The sequence below is a fragment of the Caretta caretta genome, chromosome 14 (assembly GCF_965140235.1).
Source record: "Caretta caretta isolate rCarCar2 chromosome 14, rCarCar1.hap1, whole genome shotgun sequence".
NCBI classification, from domain to species: Eukaryota; Metazoa; Chordata; order Testudines; family Cheloniidae; genus Caretta; species Caretta caretta.
The window spans coordinates 22,814,511-22,832,739 of NC_134219.1; the positions used below are offsets into that span (position 1 = coordinate 22,814,511).

Genomic DNA, 18,229 nt, shown 5'->3' on the forward strand with positions numbered 1-18,229 from the left:
AAGTGACAACCATTCTAGAAGATATCTGAAAATCAGGCCCCTTTGAGGTGCGTCAAGTAGGGCCCCCGAAATATAAGGCACCCCAAAGCCTCATGCACCTTTGAAAATCTTGCTTTAAAAATCTGAAATCGAGTTGCTCTGTAAGTTACATTTCGGAGTTGAAGCAGAAAAGGCTATTTGCTTATTCAGAACCAAAGGAATTAAAAATGAACACAGAAGACCATATTTACATGACAAGCGATTCATTGTGAAGGAGACAGACAGATCTAGAAAGGTATTTGGACAGAAGACAGCAACAGAACACAAGCACTCATAGAACTGCCTGGGCCTGACTTTGAGCAAGAAGGAGCCCCCCCACTTTAGTGGAGTCAATGGGAGCTGCAAGTGCTCAGCACCTGTGAAAGTCAGGCCCATCAGTCTTATTGGACACCAGAAAGGATCTCTGAAGGGCCTGGTTATTTCATACTAGCGAATACAAAAACAATGTCTCCTCTATTAGTAGGAATGTTTGCATCGTTTTAAGTGGTGTCAGCTGTAAGATCAAAGCTTTCAGAAGTGGCATATGGCCTCGCAGCTTCTGTGCCAGGTATCAGGAGGAGTGTGGGTATTTCCATCGCAGGATAGCACCATCCGCGCTCACGCTCACAATGTATTTATTCCCAGGGCAGATCCTGAGTCGGGTGATGCTGCCACTGTGACCCATGCCGACGTGAGTCACCTCACCCTCATTATAGTCCCATACCTTCACTAGGTGATCGTCACCACCTGCGTTGGACACAAGGGAGGACAGATGGTTACATGGAGCCTGTGGGGCTTCTGAAAGAGCCACTCGCTTTTTGTTCATGGTGAAAAGGCAGAGGAATGTCCTGGCTTTGAGATGGGAAAAGGGTGCGATACAAGGTCCTGAGCATTGTGGTTGCAAAGGACTTTTTTCCCCACTAGAACCAGTGACTGTGTCTGGGACCAGCACAGTGCTTGGCATGGGCTCCTACACTGACAGAACCCAATAAGCTATATTCAGAGATACAGCCACCCAGCAAAACTACAAATCTTCAGCAAGATTTTCCTCTCAATGCTGATTTAACAGGTTAACCTAAGGGAGATGGTCCCAGTACATAAACTGCAACTTTCACCACATGCCTGTCCAATCACATGGCTCCCCCATGCCACTCCAGTGTTAGGCTCAGAGGATGAGTGAGAATGGCTAGGGATGAATGCACCAGTGCTTAATTCAGGCAGCTGTAGAACCAGCGGGGGGTCATCCTCCACTTTTAACCCTCCAGAGGGACTCCCACATTACCAGAGAGATTTCCAGGCTTCTGGAGAACGGATGCTCCCACAAGCCATGAAAGACCAAGGATCAAACTCATCCCTAGTGCAACTCCACTGAATTCAATGGCGTTTCACCAGGGCTGAAAATAACTCCATACTTTCTCTATGACAGACTGGTTTTTAAGGACCTGATCCTGGGAAGTGCTGAGTGCCCCCATCTCCAAATCATAGAATATCAGGGTTGGAAGGGACCTCAGAAGGTCATCTAGTCCAACCCCCTGCTCAAAAGCAGGACCAATCCCCAATTAAATCATCCCAGCCAGGGCTTTGTCAAGCCTGACCTTAAAAACTTCTAAGGAAGGAGATTCCATGATTTAAATGGGAGCTGAAGGTGCTCAATGTGTTGCAGGATCAAGCCCATAGTATCTTTCCAAGTATTTCCCTTTAGTGATTCCTTTTCTTTTCCTCTTGACATATTTGCAGGATCTCATTTTGTTCTTTCTTGCCCACTTTCCTAATCCCTCTGAGGTCCTTTACATTTTTTCCTCTGCTTCCTGGGGGTTCTTTTACATTGTTTCCCACCCCCCACCCCCGCCATCCTACTTGCCTGTAACAAAGTAAGTCCCGTCTGATGTGATATCCATCCCATTAATAGAGCCAGTCAGGGAGCCTTCCAAATTTCTGATTGCAGAACCATCAAATATTTCCCAGTATCCAATCTAGAAACAAGATCAGAAATGAGAGATCACTTGTACAGCACCGGTGTGAAGATTTCCACTGCTTCTGGAGGATAGTGTTAACCTGGACTGTGGTGAACCTAAACTGTAAGTTACTGAAGTGCCCAATTCTCTCCCATACAACAACCGCCTTTTGTCACGGAGTCCCCGGGTGATGCTCTGGAACTGCTCCCTATGAAGCCAGTCGGGACTCTGGGGAAGTCTCCTTTCAATGAGCAGACTGTCTTCAGGACACACAGCTTCCACCTTCCTGGGTCTGACCTGAGAGCATTCAGCATCCTCTGCCCCTCCGTGAGCTTTCCACAGCGAGTCCGCCCAGGCGGGGTCCTGGGGAAGCCAGAGGGTCCTGCACCCCAACTCTGCACTCAGACTCTCAACCAGCCAGTAAAACAGAGGTTTATTAGACAACAGGAACATGGTCTAAAACAGAGCTTGTAGGTACAAAGAACAGGACCCCTCAGCCGGGTCCATTTTGGGGGGCAGTGAGCCAGACAACCACGTCTGCACTTCACTCCATGTCCACAGCCAGCCTCCAACTGAAACTCTCTCCAGCCCCTCCTCCTCTGGGCTTTGTCCCTTTCCCGGGCCAGGAGGTCACCTGATTCCTTTGTTCTCCAACTTTTTAGCTCTCACCTTGCAGGGGTGAAGGGCCAGGCCACCAGTTGCCAGGAAACAGGGTGTTGGCCATTCTCTGTGTCCAGACCCCTGCACACACCTGCCCTCTAGGGCTCTGCAACGATCATACCCTTATCCCACCCCCTAGATACTTAAGAACTGCCTAGGGGAAACTGAGGCACCCCCACAATATTCAGAGGAAACATTAAGAACAGTCCTGCTTTGTCACACCTTTCTATCATGGGAAAGCCCACACTGGCTTGATAAGGGCCTGGCATGATCTGATTGGAAGCTGAAATCCCTGACAGTGACAAGACTTGCTGTCCTGTCCCCTGAGGTTCTGAGCTACTTCAAGATGACTTCGTGCAGTTGTGCCTACCTTTCTGTCTGTTCCACTGGTGATTATCTGGAACTCCTCCGGATGGTAACACACACACTGGAACAAGGTGTTGGCCAGGATCATCTGATTCCTCATAAAACGTCTGAAAAATACCCCCAAAGCAGCCTGAGCAAGAGCTTATCAAAACTCATCTCTCTCTTCCTAAGACAGCTTTACCTACTGTGGGTGTGAGGCATCTCCTGCAGGTAGCACTCCATCACATACTGGTCTGCGGATAGGGTTTCATGAGGTACAGATAATGTGGAACTCATTTGATCAGGGGAACACCCTCCCACAGGCTATCCATGCTGTCTGTTCTCCCAACTGCGCCTCCTTGGTTACCTCACAAAAGGCCTTTTAAAGCAGGGACTGGTATCATAGTGGCAAAATCTTTCATTTCTGGACCCCATGCTCAGGGGAACTTTGGCTGCCCAGGGCACCCTGTGTGTGGGGTGGCTCTGCCAAGAGCTTTACAAGCACACCCGATACCCAAAACCTAGCAAGGTCAGAGCCTTGGCGTAGCTGAGAAGTGCTGTACTGCTGAGGAGGAATGATCTCCTTACACAATATCCCAAATGATGCACGTTCCATCGATGCTGGCTGTGACACACTCCCGGTTGTTCTTCTTAATCTTGATGCAAGATACAGCGGATATGTGCTCCTTCAGAACTTCCTCCAGTTTGCGAGTATTCTGACCAATTTCCCACACCCTCACCTGCAAAGCAGCCACAAACACCTTCATAATGCATGCTCCTTACTGAGCTAAAGTTGAACCAAAAGGGATTCCTGAGCTCGGGGTTTCTCCTGAAGCATTTGATGGCATCTCCAGCGCATGGAGCTGAGTGAGATGCTGCATTTCATGCATTGCTTCCATTTCTCTGGGGATGAGTGAGGGCAGAAATACAGATCCCTGAACTCAGGACCAAATCCCACTCCCATTGAGGTCTATGGCTAAACTCTGGTCTACCTCATTTTTACAAGGATTTGGCCTTAACAGAATTAAAATGTCGATTGAAAGTCAAGTTCACCACTCATGGAGCCACAACAGAGATTAATTTAGCCTCAAATGTACAGCTAAAAGGATGCAGGATCAGGTCCTGTCTTGAGTACCAATTTTCCTTCTAACACAACTTTGGTCACTCTTGTTGCCAGTCTAGGTTGCAGAGCCAATAATAGATTATATTTATAACCTTGACTTCTGCTGCTTTCAGAATACCAGACAATATTCCTATTGTGAAAATATACCTCTACAAATAATCTCTTCTATTACAAATCAGACTATACCTATTCTTTTGACTGACAAATGGGATTAAGAGGCATGTTCAGCATTGGAAGGATTTACTACGCCTGGCATGCCAGGAGTAATCAGAAGGTACGGCTCCATGTCACACTATGAGCAAGTGGGAAGATTTACTTACAGCAGACACTAACATTTTGTAACTGAGCCTTGTGCTTAAGTGAGCCAAGCAAAAATGATGCTCAGGTTCTGCCTAGGTGGTTACTAGTTAGAACGGCAACAGCACGAGTCAGCCCTGAGAGATTTTAGGCACATATTACCTGCCCTTCACCTCCTCCACTGATGATCCTTTTACAGTCACTTGTTGCAGCGATGGCTGTCACGCCCATGCTATGGGCATGGTCAATCACATACATGAGTCGGCCAGTCTCTGGTGTGAAGGCACGGATTTTCCCATCATTCCACGCTGATGCAATATGGAAACAGATCACCCAGAAGGTCACTTTCTTTATATTATTGTTCTCTTCCCTGTGCCCCTCCCCAAGCCCCCCTTCTTTAAAAAACAAACAAAAAAAACCCCCACAAAAACCACAACCTCCTTCACACTGATGCCCCTATTAGCTACCAGCAAACCCACTGCCAAGTATATGAACACAGAGCCATAGTCCCAGTCTGCAGGGGAAGATTTCACTCCCTCTACCTAGGGAAGAAGGTTTTGGTGATGATGGAGGGGAGCACGATCACTCTCAATAGGGGGACTCCTGTAGCTCCACTGCTACCATGCAGCAGAAGGCACTGGCTAGGGAATATACGTAAAGGTGCACCACACCCTTACCCCACCTCAGCCTCAACCCACGACAGTGTGATGGGAACTCCAGAAACCTGGACGCTAACCTGTTGCCGGAGTTCACACCCTCTATGTATGCTCCCCAAATCCTGCCCTCCTCGCACACCATGTTGCCTGGGGTTTGGCAGCTGTGGAGCAGGGTTTACTTGGCTGACCATAAAGAGAAACCTTTTGGTCACTGCAATTAGTTGAAACAATTCCAGGCTTTGGTCCGTCCCCCCATTCTATTAGAGCCTACTTCCTTAAAAGCGGGCAGCAATTTGAGGCTGAATCTAAACACAGAGCTTCCCAATCTTTACCTGAAATAATGCTCTTGCCGTCTCTCATGAAGTCTATGGCATGGCAGGTCATATTGGGGATCGTGATTCGTAAGAGCTCCTTGTTTTCTGGGGTGTGCCACACTCGGATGTCATTCTTGGAGCAGGTGGCAAACAAGTCAGAGGTTCCCCTGGGGAAGGTAGAGAAGCAAACTACTGAAGGCCAGTGTTGGGGAACAGTTTCCTCATTAAATCTTAACTCCCCCGGCATTGCTTCACTATCTGATGTTACTAATGTTCAACTACAGCCTTTCCAGTAGGGGACACCATAGTTAAGGCGGAAGGACCATTGTCATTTTTCACTCCTAACTTTCTGCTTTTGGGATGAAACTTTCCAAGCCTGCTCTCCCCTCAAAGATGATTTTATGGGAAGTAAGCCCCACAGTCGTATTTCAAAGCTTTTTGCTTTAAAATAGAATGATCACTTTTTTTGGCCCACATATACTAAAAAAGGATGAAACTTCAGATGTTGTGCACAGCCAGCCCTAATAGAAAAAACAGTGGGGTTTGCTCTGGCAAGAGTTTTTTTTGTTAAGTATTCCTTGCACAATACAATCAGGTAGTGTCATAGCTACGTATGTTGAATATCTACAGAATGGTCGAATTTTAGATCCACAGCGTGCATAAAACACACTTTTGCAGCTCTAAAATGCTGCAGCTGGAGGTTTTCCTTTTTCTCTCCCAAAAAACCTAAACAAACAAAGAGGAAATGGAAAATCAAATACATAGACCATTGGCAGATGTAAATGGTCACTGAAGTCAACGAAGCTATGACCAATAACACTAGAGGAAGATCTGCCTTGTATTACCGCAACACAACTTTTAGATTGTGCATCTGGGCACCAAATGTCTGGAAATGAAAAAGTTACATTTCTCTGTCAACAGCAACTTACATTTTGCATATAATACAGTTTCATTAGTTAGGGTATTAAATGTATACCTCAATAGGTACAGTGCAGAGAAGATTGATACAAGAACTGACAGGTTAATTTCCTGGGTTGTGTGTGTGTAAATTTGCAGCCCTAAGCTTTACGATAAATTTGGCTACATAGATACTATAAGAAACATTAGAATATGAGTGCTTCCAAATTAAGAGGGCTGGATAAAAGAAAGGTTTGTTGATTCCCCAGGACTAACATCAGGTGCCAGTGACAGGCTCCTTGTTGTCAGGATGCATTTCTTAGCCCCCTTAATGGACCAGGAACACTGTTGGGAGAATTAGACAAGGCTGCAAAAGTCTGCTGAAGTGTATCTCACAATGAGGCACGAGCCTTCACATTTTTAGGTTCACAGAATAAAACCCGATCAATTTATCTGGAAAGCAAAAATAATGTATAAAAGATTTTAGTTGTGTTTAAGAATTTACACATTTTTCCTTCTACCTGATGTGCGGTCAGAAGCCTCATGATATTCCAAAAGAGGGAGAAGTTACATTTGAGAGTCTGCTGGATCCTAATGTTTATAGACACTCTTGGGATAGGGAAGGGAACTGGTCTCCACCTCAGTGAGGGCAAGTCACAAGAGTTCTCATGCCCATGCTGGTGGCAGTCACCCTCGTCTGGGTAGAGAGGGATATCCAGATCACCAAAACAAAGGGGTAAGATGCTTTAAAACAAGCAAGTGGCTTTTCAAAAGAAAGCAACACTTATTTTAAAGCACCCCAATTTTTGGTGATGAGATTAAGTGCATATGCAATAAGGTGGGATGTTAGTTATGTACAAAAATAAGCAAACGGTGCATCGCACAGAGATGATGTAGAGTGAGATCTAGAAAGCAATCTGTCAGGAGTCACTGTCTCCCTAACACCCTCTCTTGGCTGCTGATCCACTCCTTCCCAGTCAAAGCTACAGTCCAGCCCTCTCTCTTCTCAACTTTGCCTTTTTATTTCATTTTATTTCTCTGTCACAGTTACTGGATATAGAACATTCTCTGTCCCACCTGAGCTTCAGACAGGTTTAAACCATAGTCTCAAAACAAACAGAAAGTCTTTTACCCAGCGGGGCTCGCTACAGTGTACTCAACGACTCTCAATCAGCCTTTCACCTGTGTTCTCACCTCTCTTCTAGGGAACCCTCGTGGGAGCCTTCCCTTCTCCTCAGCCCACCTAGGGCTCCTGCCAGAGCCTTTCCAGGCCTCTAACAGCTTTCCCTCACTTCCTTACCACTGAGCTTCCCTGCTGACCTTTAGAGGGGCCAGCTCCTTCATTAGGCCTGACCATTACCCACAGATGGGCTGGACCATACTCCCCTTAAAGGGGCCAGGCCAGCCGGAGACACAATCACATGCCTTTTGTTCAACATCCCCATCAACACCCAGCAAGAAGAACCAGAAGGACAGAGAAAACAAACAGTGACACATCAAAGTAGAACTCCTTTCAAGCCAGGCATCCTTGGATGCTTTATAAAACAGGATAACATTAGCAGTTGAAGTATTTTGGAATAAGCCAGGCCAGAGAATCAAGTTTAAGTCTGGGTTTCAAAGCCTGGGAGATGCACTGTTCAAAAGGAGATAACAGAGAAGTAATTTTCAAAGTATAGGTAGTAATAGAGTCCTACCATGATCTCTAAACCCCACTCATCTGAATGTCTTCTTCACACAATGTGTTAGTCAAGGGAGTGCATCAGATTACTGCAAAGTGCTAAACGATTTACCCATTAAGCTAGAGATGTGCACAGGGCCATCCCTACCCATATGCAAAGTATGCAGCTGTGTAGGGCACCAGGAGCCCCAAATTTCCTGGTGTCCTACACAGCTGCATGCTGCTCCAGCCCCTTCTCCACCTCTTCCCCATGGCCCTCGCCCCTGCTCCGCCCCAGTCCAACCCTTCCCCTGAGGACAGTAAATGGAGCAACTCAGCTCCAGGCCTGCCCCCATTCCGCTGAGGGTTGCAGCAGGGGTTGGGCCTGCACTCACCGGCGGTGGTAAGAGCGACCCGGCCCCAGCCCTCTCCGCTCCCCTGGCTCCCAGCCGCGACGCCGGTGAGTGTTGGGGGGTGGTTCCGCCCTGCCCCCAAATCCCAAGGCTGGGAGCTAGGGGAGCAGAGCGGAGTGGGTTGCGGCTGGGTCACTCCACTTCCCGCTGCCCTGTGAGTGTGGGGTCAGGCCCGCTCTGCAATCACCAGGCGGCAGGAAGTGGAACGACCCAGCCCCAAGCTGCTCCGCTCTGCCAGTGAGTGCTGGGGGGTGGTTTCTCCCCTGCCCCCAAGCCTGCTCCTGCCCCCCTCCCCGCAGAGGCCTGGGGGGCTGCGTAGGGCACCAAAATGGCTAGGAATGGCCCTGGATGTGCAGGTCTGTACACTGGTGTAAAGTGAGGGGTTGGAGGGCTTTTTGCATTTCTGTTTTATATGCTACACGTTTTGCTGTAACTCAATAGGACTTGGCACTTTATGTCACAACAGCAGCATGCCAAAACTCAAAACCTCCCTCTGGATCAAATGCCACCCTCCATTTGCAGAGCGAGTGACTGAGCTATCACTTTTATGAAATGTCATGATCCTAATATTCACAGCAAAGAGGAATTTTCCTGTCTGTTCATGAGATGAATGTGAACAGAAGGCACATCTGTGAAGTTAGCACCATGCATCATGAGTCCTGAATTTAATATAACATGCCATATTGTTAAACACACAATTACAAGTGATGTTGATAGACCCAAAGAGTCTGTTCTGACAACAGTGCTAGTCAATATTAGATGACGTTCTAGGCATGAAGTAGGTTATAGCCCACATAAGCTTATGCCCAAATATATTTGTTACTCTTGAAGGTGCCACAAGGACTCATTGTTTTTACTGATACAGACTAACACGGCTAACCCTCTGAAACCTGTTCTAGGCACTGGATCAGAGAGCAGGAATGCAGCCATGTCTGCAAGTATAGACCCCATTCAACTCAGTAAATGCAAGAAACATTGGAAGACACATGAAATTTCAAGTTTCACATTAATCGGGGCCTGAATGGCCCAGGGATTTCCTAGCACTTTTCCCAAGAGCAGGGGTGTTAACACCAGTGTTTATGCAAATTGGAATTTGCATAATTACAGTCTGCCTACTTAAAATTCTCCATGTAGATTCAGTTGGAGAACTTATTTTTCACTTCCCCAAGCTGAACTGCTGCTGACTACCACACCAGATGGGGCTGCATTTCAGTGGTGGAGGAAGAGTTTGTTATATGTAAATCAGTGTGGCTTTGGGAACCTTCTGCATAGAAGGTGCTGTACAGATATCTTCATCAAATCGACAGCTTGCTCCCCCACCCCATCTTTTTCAAGAACAAAAATGCTCCCTTCCAGTCATACTAACGATGGAAAAATGATGTCGTGGATGGCTTCATTATGACAGGTGGCAATGAGCTCCTCTTTAAACTCATTGTAGTTAAGGCGATAAATCTGGGACTCTTCTGTTCCTACAAAGAACTGGTGACCTTGACCTCTGAGGGTGAGGGAAGTGACGCCACCTTGGACTTGAATTTTCCTGTTAAGACAAAGCAGAAATTTGCACTGATGTGGACCTTGATTTTTCTTGCCTCTCTCTCCTCCCCACCTTGTTTTTTGTTTGGCTTCTGCTGGTATACCTTCCTCCTACCCATGTGCCACATTGATCATGATATCAACAGGCAGAAACATTGTCAAGTCCAACATGCCATTCTCAGCCATGTTTGTTTGCACTTCATGCAATCCTTGGTATTTTAGGGATTGTCTACATGGGAAAATAACTGTAATAGCTATGGCAGAATATTCTGCATTAGCCGTCTGTGTGGATCCCCTTATTCTGCACTTAACATACCTTTGGAAGTGGATTTAAGCTAACGCACACAAAAGCACTCAGTGTAGAATAAGAACATCAACATGGGGAATTAGTGCGGAATACCTATTCCACTTTACATTCACAGACTAGTTTATTTCACAATAGCTTCCACATGTAAACAATCCCAAATTTGGCAGGAATTGAGAAAACATACACACACACACACTCACACTCACTCTGTTCGACCAGGGGTATTGTGTAAACACGCCTTTGTTTTCTCTCTTATTAGAGGTGCACTTAATTAGCATAACCCCAAGGAGTATTCTAGGCAATTTTGAATTCAATGTTTGGGGCATAGTTTAAATCACATATGACTACGTTATCAAAAGGGCACACCTAGGTTGCTTGTGGGAAACTGCCCATAGCTCTGTTTTCCATGCACACTGGAATGCTTTGAAAGTACTTAGGCACACAGTTTTGATACACTTGTCTACACAGCTAGTGGCATCCAACATCCGCCTTCAACCACTTTTCTTCTTCTTCTTCTTTTTTTTTTTTTAAAAAGATTTCAAGGGTGCAGACCTCCAGCTGGTGAAATCGATGTAATTTCATTGACTTAATGGAGCTATGTCAATTTTGGATCAGTTTAGGAACTGACCCAAAGCCTTTAGAACTAAATGTGGTCATTTAAAATGAATAACAATCATTGGTACAAAGTTTTCTAAATAAATCAATAAAAACATTCATCATGTTTCAATCGGTCACTATTTCATTCTGCAAGATAAATGCTGTCCATTTTGACAGTGTCTACTTGTGTTTGGAAAACTGATACATTGAGATTTCTCTCTTATTCATTAACTAAAAAACCCTCAGCACTGGAAGTTAGTGTGTGCCGTGCAAAGCGAATACTACTGCCCCATTATGTTGCCACTCTGTGGAAATACCACTCACCCTCCTGCTGCTTTGATCTACAAACTCACTTGATCAGTTTGTAGTTTGATCCTTTACAGAGAGCTACAATCCCTCCTCCGGTGCTGACTACTAAATCTCCTGTCTTCAGCAAAAGCAAAGCTGTGACTCCCTATGAGAAAACAGGATTAACACACTATTGTATGGAAGCAGAGCTGCTTTACTGGTGCTGCCATGCAGAAGAGATCAGAGAGAGTCTTTGTCATGCTCCCTGCGGTGGCACGTATGTTGCTCATGAGCTGCTTTATTAGAATTGCCCCACTCCGCTGCTAAAAAGCGGTCCTTCCAAAATGAAAAGGGAGACAACGTTTATCAGCTACAGGTATATGAACAGCTAGTGTACAAACTTTAAAAAAGAGTAAGAAAGTAATGACAGCATTAATCCTATACAAAGGGACTAGGATTGAGCGTGCACACCCATGGATAACCATTCTAGCACAGAATACATGCATCCTTCCATGGATGATTCTTTTATTGGCGTTGAAGCAACACAGGGTAACTCAGCCTAAGCTTTCTCCCCCAAAGCTCTGCTTCGGGTTTTCTGCACGGCCTCTCTGTCCCAGACCCTATGGCTCCAGAGGACCACTCCCACCTCCCTTTATTGACGGTGGGGTTAACAAGCTCTTCCTATCACTGAGAGCCCTCTGGAAGCAGTCAGCATTTCAATAGAGGGGTCCGACACCTGCTAACAAGGGGTAGGACAACAGAAGAACCTACTGCTCTGTCAGAGAAAGGAAGCATTGTCTACTGGCGAAAGCACCAGACTGGGAGTCAAGAAATCAGTTCTGTATCCAGCTCCGGCACAGATTTTACTGTATGTCCATAGAGAAGATGGACATACAGATTTTACTGTATGTCCACAGCTCTCTGTGCCTCAGTTTTCCTGCTTGTCAAATGCGAGTAATCTGGGCTGCTGTGACACTGAGTTTATTAATGTCTAAAGATCTCCAAGATCCTCTGAAATAAGGTGCTGTAGAGAGGAAAAATACTAGTATTGGTCCAAATCCTGATGTCCATCCTCAGCAAATCCCCACTAATTTTAGTGAGAGTTTTCACCTCAGTAAAGAGGGAGTAAAAACTGAGTGAAGATGTCAGGATCTGGCTCATTATTAAATGAGGTCATTTTCTTGCTGTCAAAAATCTGGACTGTGAACTAAGTTCTATTGCTATGCAAAAAGTGTGCTCCCAGCATGTCATCTCCAGTCCACTAAGAGAGCGGACAACTCCATTGTGGGCTGGTATCTGCCAGCTCCAACAGGACAGTGCCCATACTGCAGTATCTTCAGCTGTTACAATTCCTGTCATTCACACTTATAGGATTCAGTTTAGTTCCCAAAGCCCTCTTTACCCTCTCACTCGCTGCTTTTCCTTATGCATGTCCCTGACTGTTGCATTCAGGGATGTAGTGCATGTGTCAGTTAGGATCACTTCAACTCAGAGCTCCTATAAGTGGTATTACTGTGGCTGTGTTTTGTGCAACCATGTTTCTGGAAGCTTACCGCAGAAACCAGTTAATGCCAATATCCTCCCGTCTCCCTCTGCCTTCTCTCCTCTACAGTGTTTCACTGAATCACTTAGCACAGAGCATGTATCTGCCAACCCTTATGATATTACCAATATTTACAATATTTGGTGTTTTTCCTCAAAGCCCCAGCTCCTTGGGATTACGTGAGAACCTCAACTTTCATTTTAAAAACCTGTACTTTTCTAACACTCACCGTTGTGGGAAAACCGCATGAAAATGTGAACTCTCAAAGGTCAAAACCCAGAAGGCAAATAAAAAGAACCCAACATTTTTTAAAACGGTCTAATCTTTAAGCCAATCTCATGGTTTTTGAACACGTGAGTTTGGCAGGATTGTATAATTTATTGTGTCTGAGCCTACAGTACTGGTATTCCCAGACCAGCTCCTCTATACATATTAATCAGGCCCAACCCCGGTTAGCTTCCAAGATCAGACACATTCAGGGCAGTATGGCCACAGACAGCAAGTTTGCAGGTCCTTTGAGTGGAAATGATTAAGGTTCTGTGGGAGTTATGAGGGGAGGCCAAGCCAGAGAGGAAAACAGAAAGCATATTTGAACTGTTCAGGTCCAGGAGGGGAACTTTAACAGCATCCAGACATTAGGGACTGAATGATAGTACAATTCATAAAGTAGGTTGAGTTTGGGAAGACTGCTTTGGTCCAGTTGTCTAATTGAGTGGAATCAACTGTATTAATTTTAAAGTCTTGCTTATGTTTCATGGAATATTTTTTAAAAATATTCTCTATAGAGGTTGCTGCATGTCAGATTAGCTGTATTACTTATCCGTTCAGAAAACAAAACTATTAAGCATATCTGCATGAAAAAGGGTCTTCGCTGTTATTTACATTTTTCTATTTTTATCCTCTTTGCATTTTTTCTCTTTTTATTTCCATCTGCTCCACTAATTTATCCCTCTCTTGACATCATGATTCTCTGACATCATGAGTAATTGTGGGAAATTATGTCATACACAGGGGATGTTTTTATCATCTAGTACAGAAAAACAGTAGGAAGGAAGCCTGTTTTCATTTAACTAGCGTTAGGAAAATGATGAGAACAAAGAAAACAAACCCAGAAAATATGATCTAGAAATAGAACTGTTCTAAACAGAATGTTTTTTCAAGTTTTCTATGAGGTGTCAGCAGCTCTTTATGAGTCCTGCTATCAGATACCCATCAACTTTGCTTTTGATCTATTACTTTGCAGTGTTTTTCTGTAACAGTCCTCCCATTTCAAACACCCAATGGGTTTAGGATTATGGAAAGTGGTGGAATTACAAATCAAACAAACGATAGAAAATTTACATAATTACAGCTCTCAACTACCTGCTAATAAATTTGTGTTTTTATGGCACTCCCAATACTGCTTTAATTTTTCTAGGTATCCTGTTTAATTTTCCTAATTTGGGATTGAAACAGGTATCACAAACTGAAAATCACAGGTCTTCAACTGGTCAGAACACACAGGGTTAGATGTGTCATCATCAGTCTGATTTCAACCTTGCTTTTGTAAACGGACTTCTTTCCTGTCAAGACTGTTCTTTGAACTACCGCAAGTAAACCAACAGTTTTATAATCTACACTTGTAATTCACAACACCAAGCAATTCATATTAATGATGCAATTAATACTGTTTTATATCCTGCCATTTGCAGATGAAACACAGTCTCCTAAGAAACTGTTGTCTTGAAGTACAGTAATTACAGACACAAATCTCAAACCAACTCAAGCATGCCTATTTCCCCATAAGGATACTTTCTCCCTTGTCCCATTCTCATCTCTTCCAGGCCTCTTTGGTGCACTGTGAATGCCTGCTCTTCACCTTCAAGTTGTTTATAGATTTTCAACAATGTAAACACTCCAGGAATTTCGAGAAAGGTACTTGCAAGTCACCCATCCCACTTTACACCTGAGCAACCAGCTTGCAATTCCTCAAACAAATATGAATAAAAATTTTTGTAGTGTTTACAGGTCCAGAATTTACTGTCTTTACAGAAAACCCTTTAAAAAAAAAAAAGCCATACAGAAAAGCTTGGTTTCAAAAAAGTTGCCAAGTGAAAGCAATGCACTTTACTATCATAGCTTATAAAACCCAAGCACTTAAATACCAAGAGATGAACAATGAAGAACCTGATTATCCTTACACTGCCTACCTAATAAGTAGTGTAGTTGTAGTCGTGTTGGTCCCAGGATATGTGAGAGACAAGGTGAGTAAGGCAATGTCTTTTATTGGACCAACTTCTGTTGGTGAGAGGGACAAGCTTTCAAGCCACACAGAGCTCTTCTTCAGGTCTGGGGAAGCTACTCCTAGCGTCACAGCAAAGTGCCAGGTGGAACAGATTGTTTGGCATAAGTAGTTAGCAGGCATTGTAAGGGACCATTCAAGGTAGAGTAACTCATTAATCGTCTTTACCAAACAAGGACACTCCACCAGAGAAGTAGGTCACATCATGGAATGAGCCACTCAAATACCCCAAGAGAACCTGCTTCAATACAGAAATAACACCCCCTCCCTTACTGCAAATACCTAATTGTCACCTACCACCCCACACCTGAACCCATACGGGGTATCATCAAATAACGACAACCTATGCTCAAGGACCCCACCCTGAAATCTTTCCTGAATCCCACTTCTGGCCTTCAAACAATCCTCCAGCCTCTCCAAGCTCATCATCAGAAACAAACTCCCCACAGACGAGAACACACCAACTCAAATCAAAGCAGCACCAGACTCTTCCAGAACAACAGAAGCAAAATCTGCAGACATATCTCCACTGCTACAATGATCAATACCCCCTACAACACACTTTTCAAGATTCATGGATCCTACAAATGCCTATCACAACACATGGTGTCCCTCATCCAGTGCACTAAATTCACCACCAACTATGTGAGTGAAACCAGACAATCACTATGCTCTTCAATGAACTCACATAGGAAAATGATAAAAAAAGTCAAAAACACCCATCACAGACTATAGTCTACATTCTCTCCCCATTGGAGCTCTTTTGTCTGACAGTTTCAAAGCCAGAGAAGCAAGTCTAAAATTAAAATAATAATTTCTGAAACATTTTACTGTTCCTGACCTTTAAATTTTACATGAGCCAGTGTAAAATCTACCTATGGTCCATATTGGGCAGATAGGGGGATATAAAGGTAGCTATAAAGATATAAAGATAGAGGGATATAAAGCAATATTAGTAACTTAGCTCATATTTAGAAAGGAAGGCATTTATGTATCATAATTGCAAAGAATACTTAATTTATTCAAGAGATAACCTAGCTGTCAGTGAGACTTAACCCTACAAAAGCCAAGGCCTGAGGACTTTTCTCACATTATTTTTTGAGGAGGGGGCTGTTATAAGGTGGTGTCAAGCTCAGCTTTACCGGAGAACTCTAACTGTAACCTTTACTATGGAGAAGCAGTTGCCTTTCCATAGCACGCTTTTAGAACCAGGTCCCAGAACTCTGCTTCTACAGCTCCAAAAATACAGGCCATTGCTACTTGAGCTAAATGGACTAAGTGTATTGTTCCAGAGAATTCAGGATCAGAACTTGAATCACCACAAGGCAATGCATTGCCTAGCCACCTGTCCAGAACTACTTTTATCATCCTACTAGACACAATACTAAACAACTTTGTCTTTCAGACACCAAAACGGAGACCTAATAAACCTAAACTGCACATAAAGAATGCAACTGTTACCTCTTGGCCAACAAATTGTGGTCACAAAATATGCAGGTTCTGTGCATGTAACTTCCAATTCTGCACAAGCAAATGCAGAGTTTGTGCATGTAGCAGCTGTACACACCTATTCTGCAGAAGCAGCTCAGGCAGAGTTTGGAAAATGTACCCCTAATAGCTTCCTCTACCAGTTTGCTGTTGGATTTTTGTTACCGTCCTTGCTGCTCACGCCTTTTCTCTTTAACTACAAGGTTTGCTTCCTTCAGGGACAGCACTGCCTCTGCACCCAGAGCAGCAGTGCAGATAATACTGTCATCTGCATATCCTCTCTTGCTGCTTGCTGAATTTCAGGGATTCTGACACAACAGAGAAATACATTCAGATTTCTGCAAGAGAGATTTAAGGAATAGCTTGAATTCCTTCGATATTACACTCTCCTCTGGGCATACATTGAGAAGCAATAAGAAGTCTTCTAGCTATGAATAAAGAGAATCCAAGAACAACTGTACTAGCCAGAGTGTTCATGTTTAGCATAAATCCCCCGCCCAGCTATGTTTTGCACAGGATTGACCTGTTCTGGGGATTAATAAGGGTGTGTAGTAAACCGGGCTGTTGTCTGTAGGACCCCTGCCTCATTTGTTGCAGAACTTGGAAGTCATGTAACGTAGGAGGCAGGAGGCTGCAGGAAGATAAAGGATGGTTTCATGTTTAAGGCACTTGAATGCTGCCCAGCGGAAATGAATTCTGTTCCTGTGCCTGCCATGGAGTCCCGATGTCCTGCTGGGTAAGTCTCTTAAACCAAACTTTACAGAGGTGGTCACTGATTGTGTGTTCACCATTTTCTGGGTCCTTACTTGAAATCCAGGGGTCTGATTTGCAGAAGTTCTGAGCACTTACAGTTGCTGAAGTGAGTGATTGCTTTAGCAGTAATTGATAGCAGTAGTAGGTTCTCATCCTCTATGTGGACCAGCACTATAGTGAGATGAGACATGCACTTTGCCAGTTGGTTTCATGGATATTTGTTGACGGCAGAGGAGTAGTGATACTCAGGAATCTTGGGTTCCATTCCAAGCTTTGAAAAAGAGTGTTCTCTAGTGGTCACACACTCTTCTGCCCATTTCCCCCAAGCCTGGCACCTTCTGCCTCATCCCCTCTAACCTATCCCTCTCCCCATTTTGCCTTTTCCCCACCTGTCTCCTCATCCCAGGCTTCTTGCCCAGCCAGCTCTAGTCTTTCCCTTGGTGTTCAATGTTAAAGCCCCAATCTACCCTCCCACGCCCAACTCCCTCCTCACACCCCAACTCCTTGTCCCCCTTCTCCTTGCCCAGAAAGTCCCAGTTCCCTCTCCAGGTTCCTCATCCAATCTCAGTCTCCGCCCCCCACCCCCAGACGCTTGTCCCAGTCTTTTTGTTCAACTAGACCCAATTCTTGCCTTGCACTGCAGCTATTTGTCAGATCTGTCTCTCCTGCCCTGACCCCCCTGTCCCGCACCCACTGGCTCCCGGTCCAAGTCTCTCTGGTCCACCAGTCCCTTTCCCAGTCCCCAGCTCCTCATCCAATCTCAGTGTTTCTCCATCCCGGCCAACTGGCTTCCTCTCCTGCCCCACCTCATTTCTATCACTGGCTCCAAGTCCCAGTCTCTGTCCAGCTCCTAGTCCCAGCCTCCTTGCCCAGCCAGTCACAGTTTCTCCCCCTTTGACTCCTAGTCAGTTTCTCTCCCCAGCCCTCCAGATCCTGTCTCACCAGACTCCTTCTCCTAGTCTATTCCTTTCTCTCCCTCTGACTTTTGACCCCTCTGAATTCAAATCAGTCAGCTTCCTCCACACTGCCTGAGTACCAGCAGCGGGGTCATCTATTATTAATTATTATTATTATCTGTATTATCAGAGTTCCTAGGAGCCCTAG

The 18,229-nt window shown here is 44.8% G+C and overlaps 1 protein-coding gene across 1 annotated transcript in view; it reads right to left on the minus strand.

Annotated features, from left to right (window-relative positions):
* Positions 1-225: 225 nt before the first annotated feature.
* The window catches only part of CFAP52 (cilia and flagella associated protein 52), a 31,278-nt gene continuing 13,274 nt past the window's right edge, over positions 226-18,229 (minus strand). Inside the window, exons 7-14 of the mRNA XM_048817571.2 lie at positions 11,126-11,226; positions 9,702-9,872; positions 5,387-5,535; positions 4,561-4,706; positions 3,567-3,718; positions 3,004-3,106; positions 1,880-1,991; positions 226-765 (exon numbers count right to left, since the gene is read on the minus strand). Of these exons, the coding sequence (XP_048673528.1) occupies positions 590-765; positions 1,880-1,991; positions 3,004-3,106; positions 3,567-3,718; positions 4,561-4,706; positions 5,387-5,535; positions 9,702-9,872; positions 11,126-11,226 (1,110 nt within the window). The 3' untranslated portion in view covers positions 226-589. The remainder of the gene's footprint in view (positions 766-1,879; positions 1,992-3,003; positions 3,107-3,566; positions 3,719-4,560; positions 4,707-5,386; positions 5,536-9,701; positions 9,873-11,125; positions 11,227-18,229) is intronic.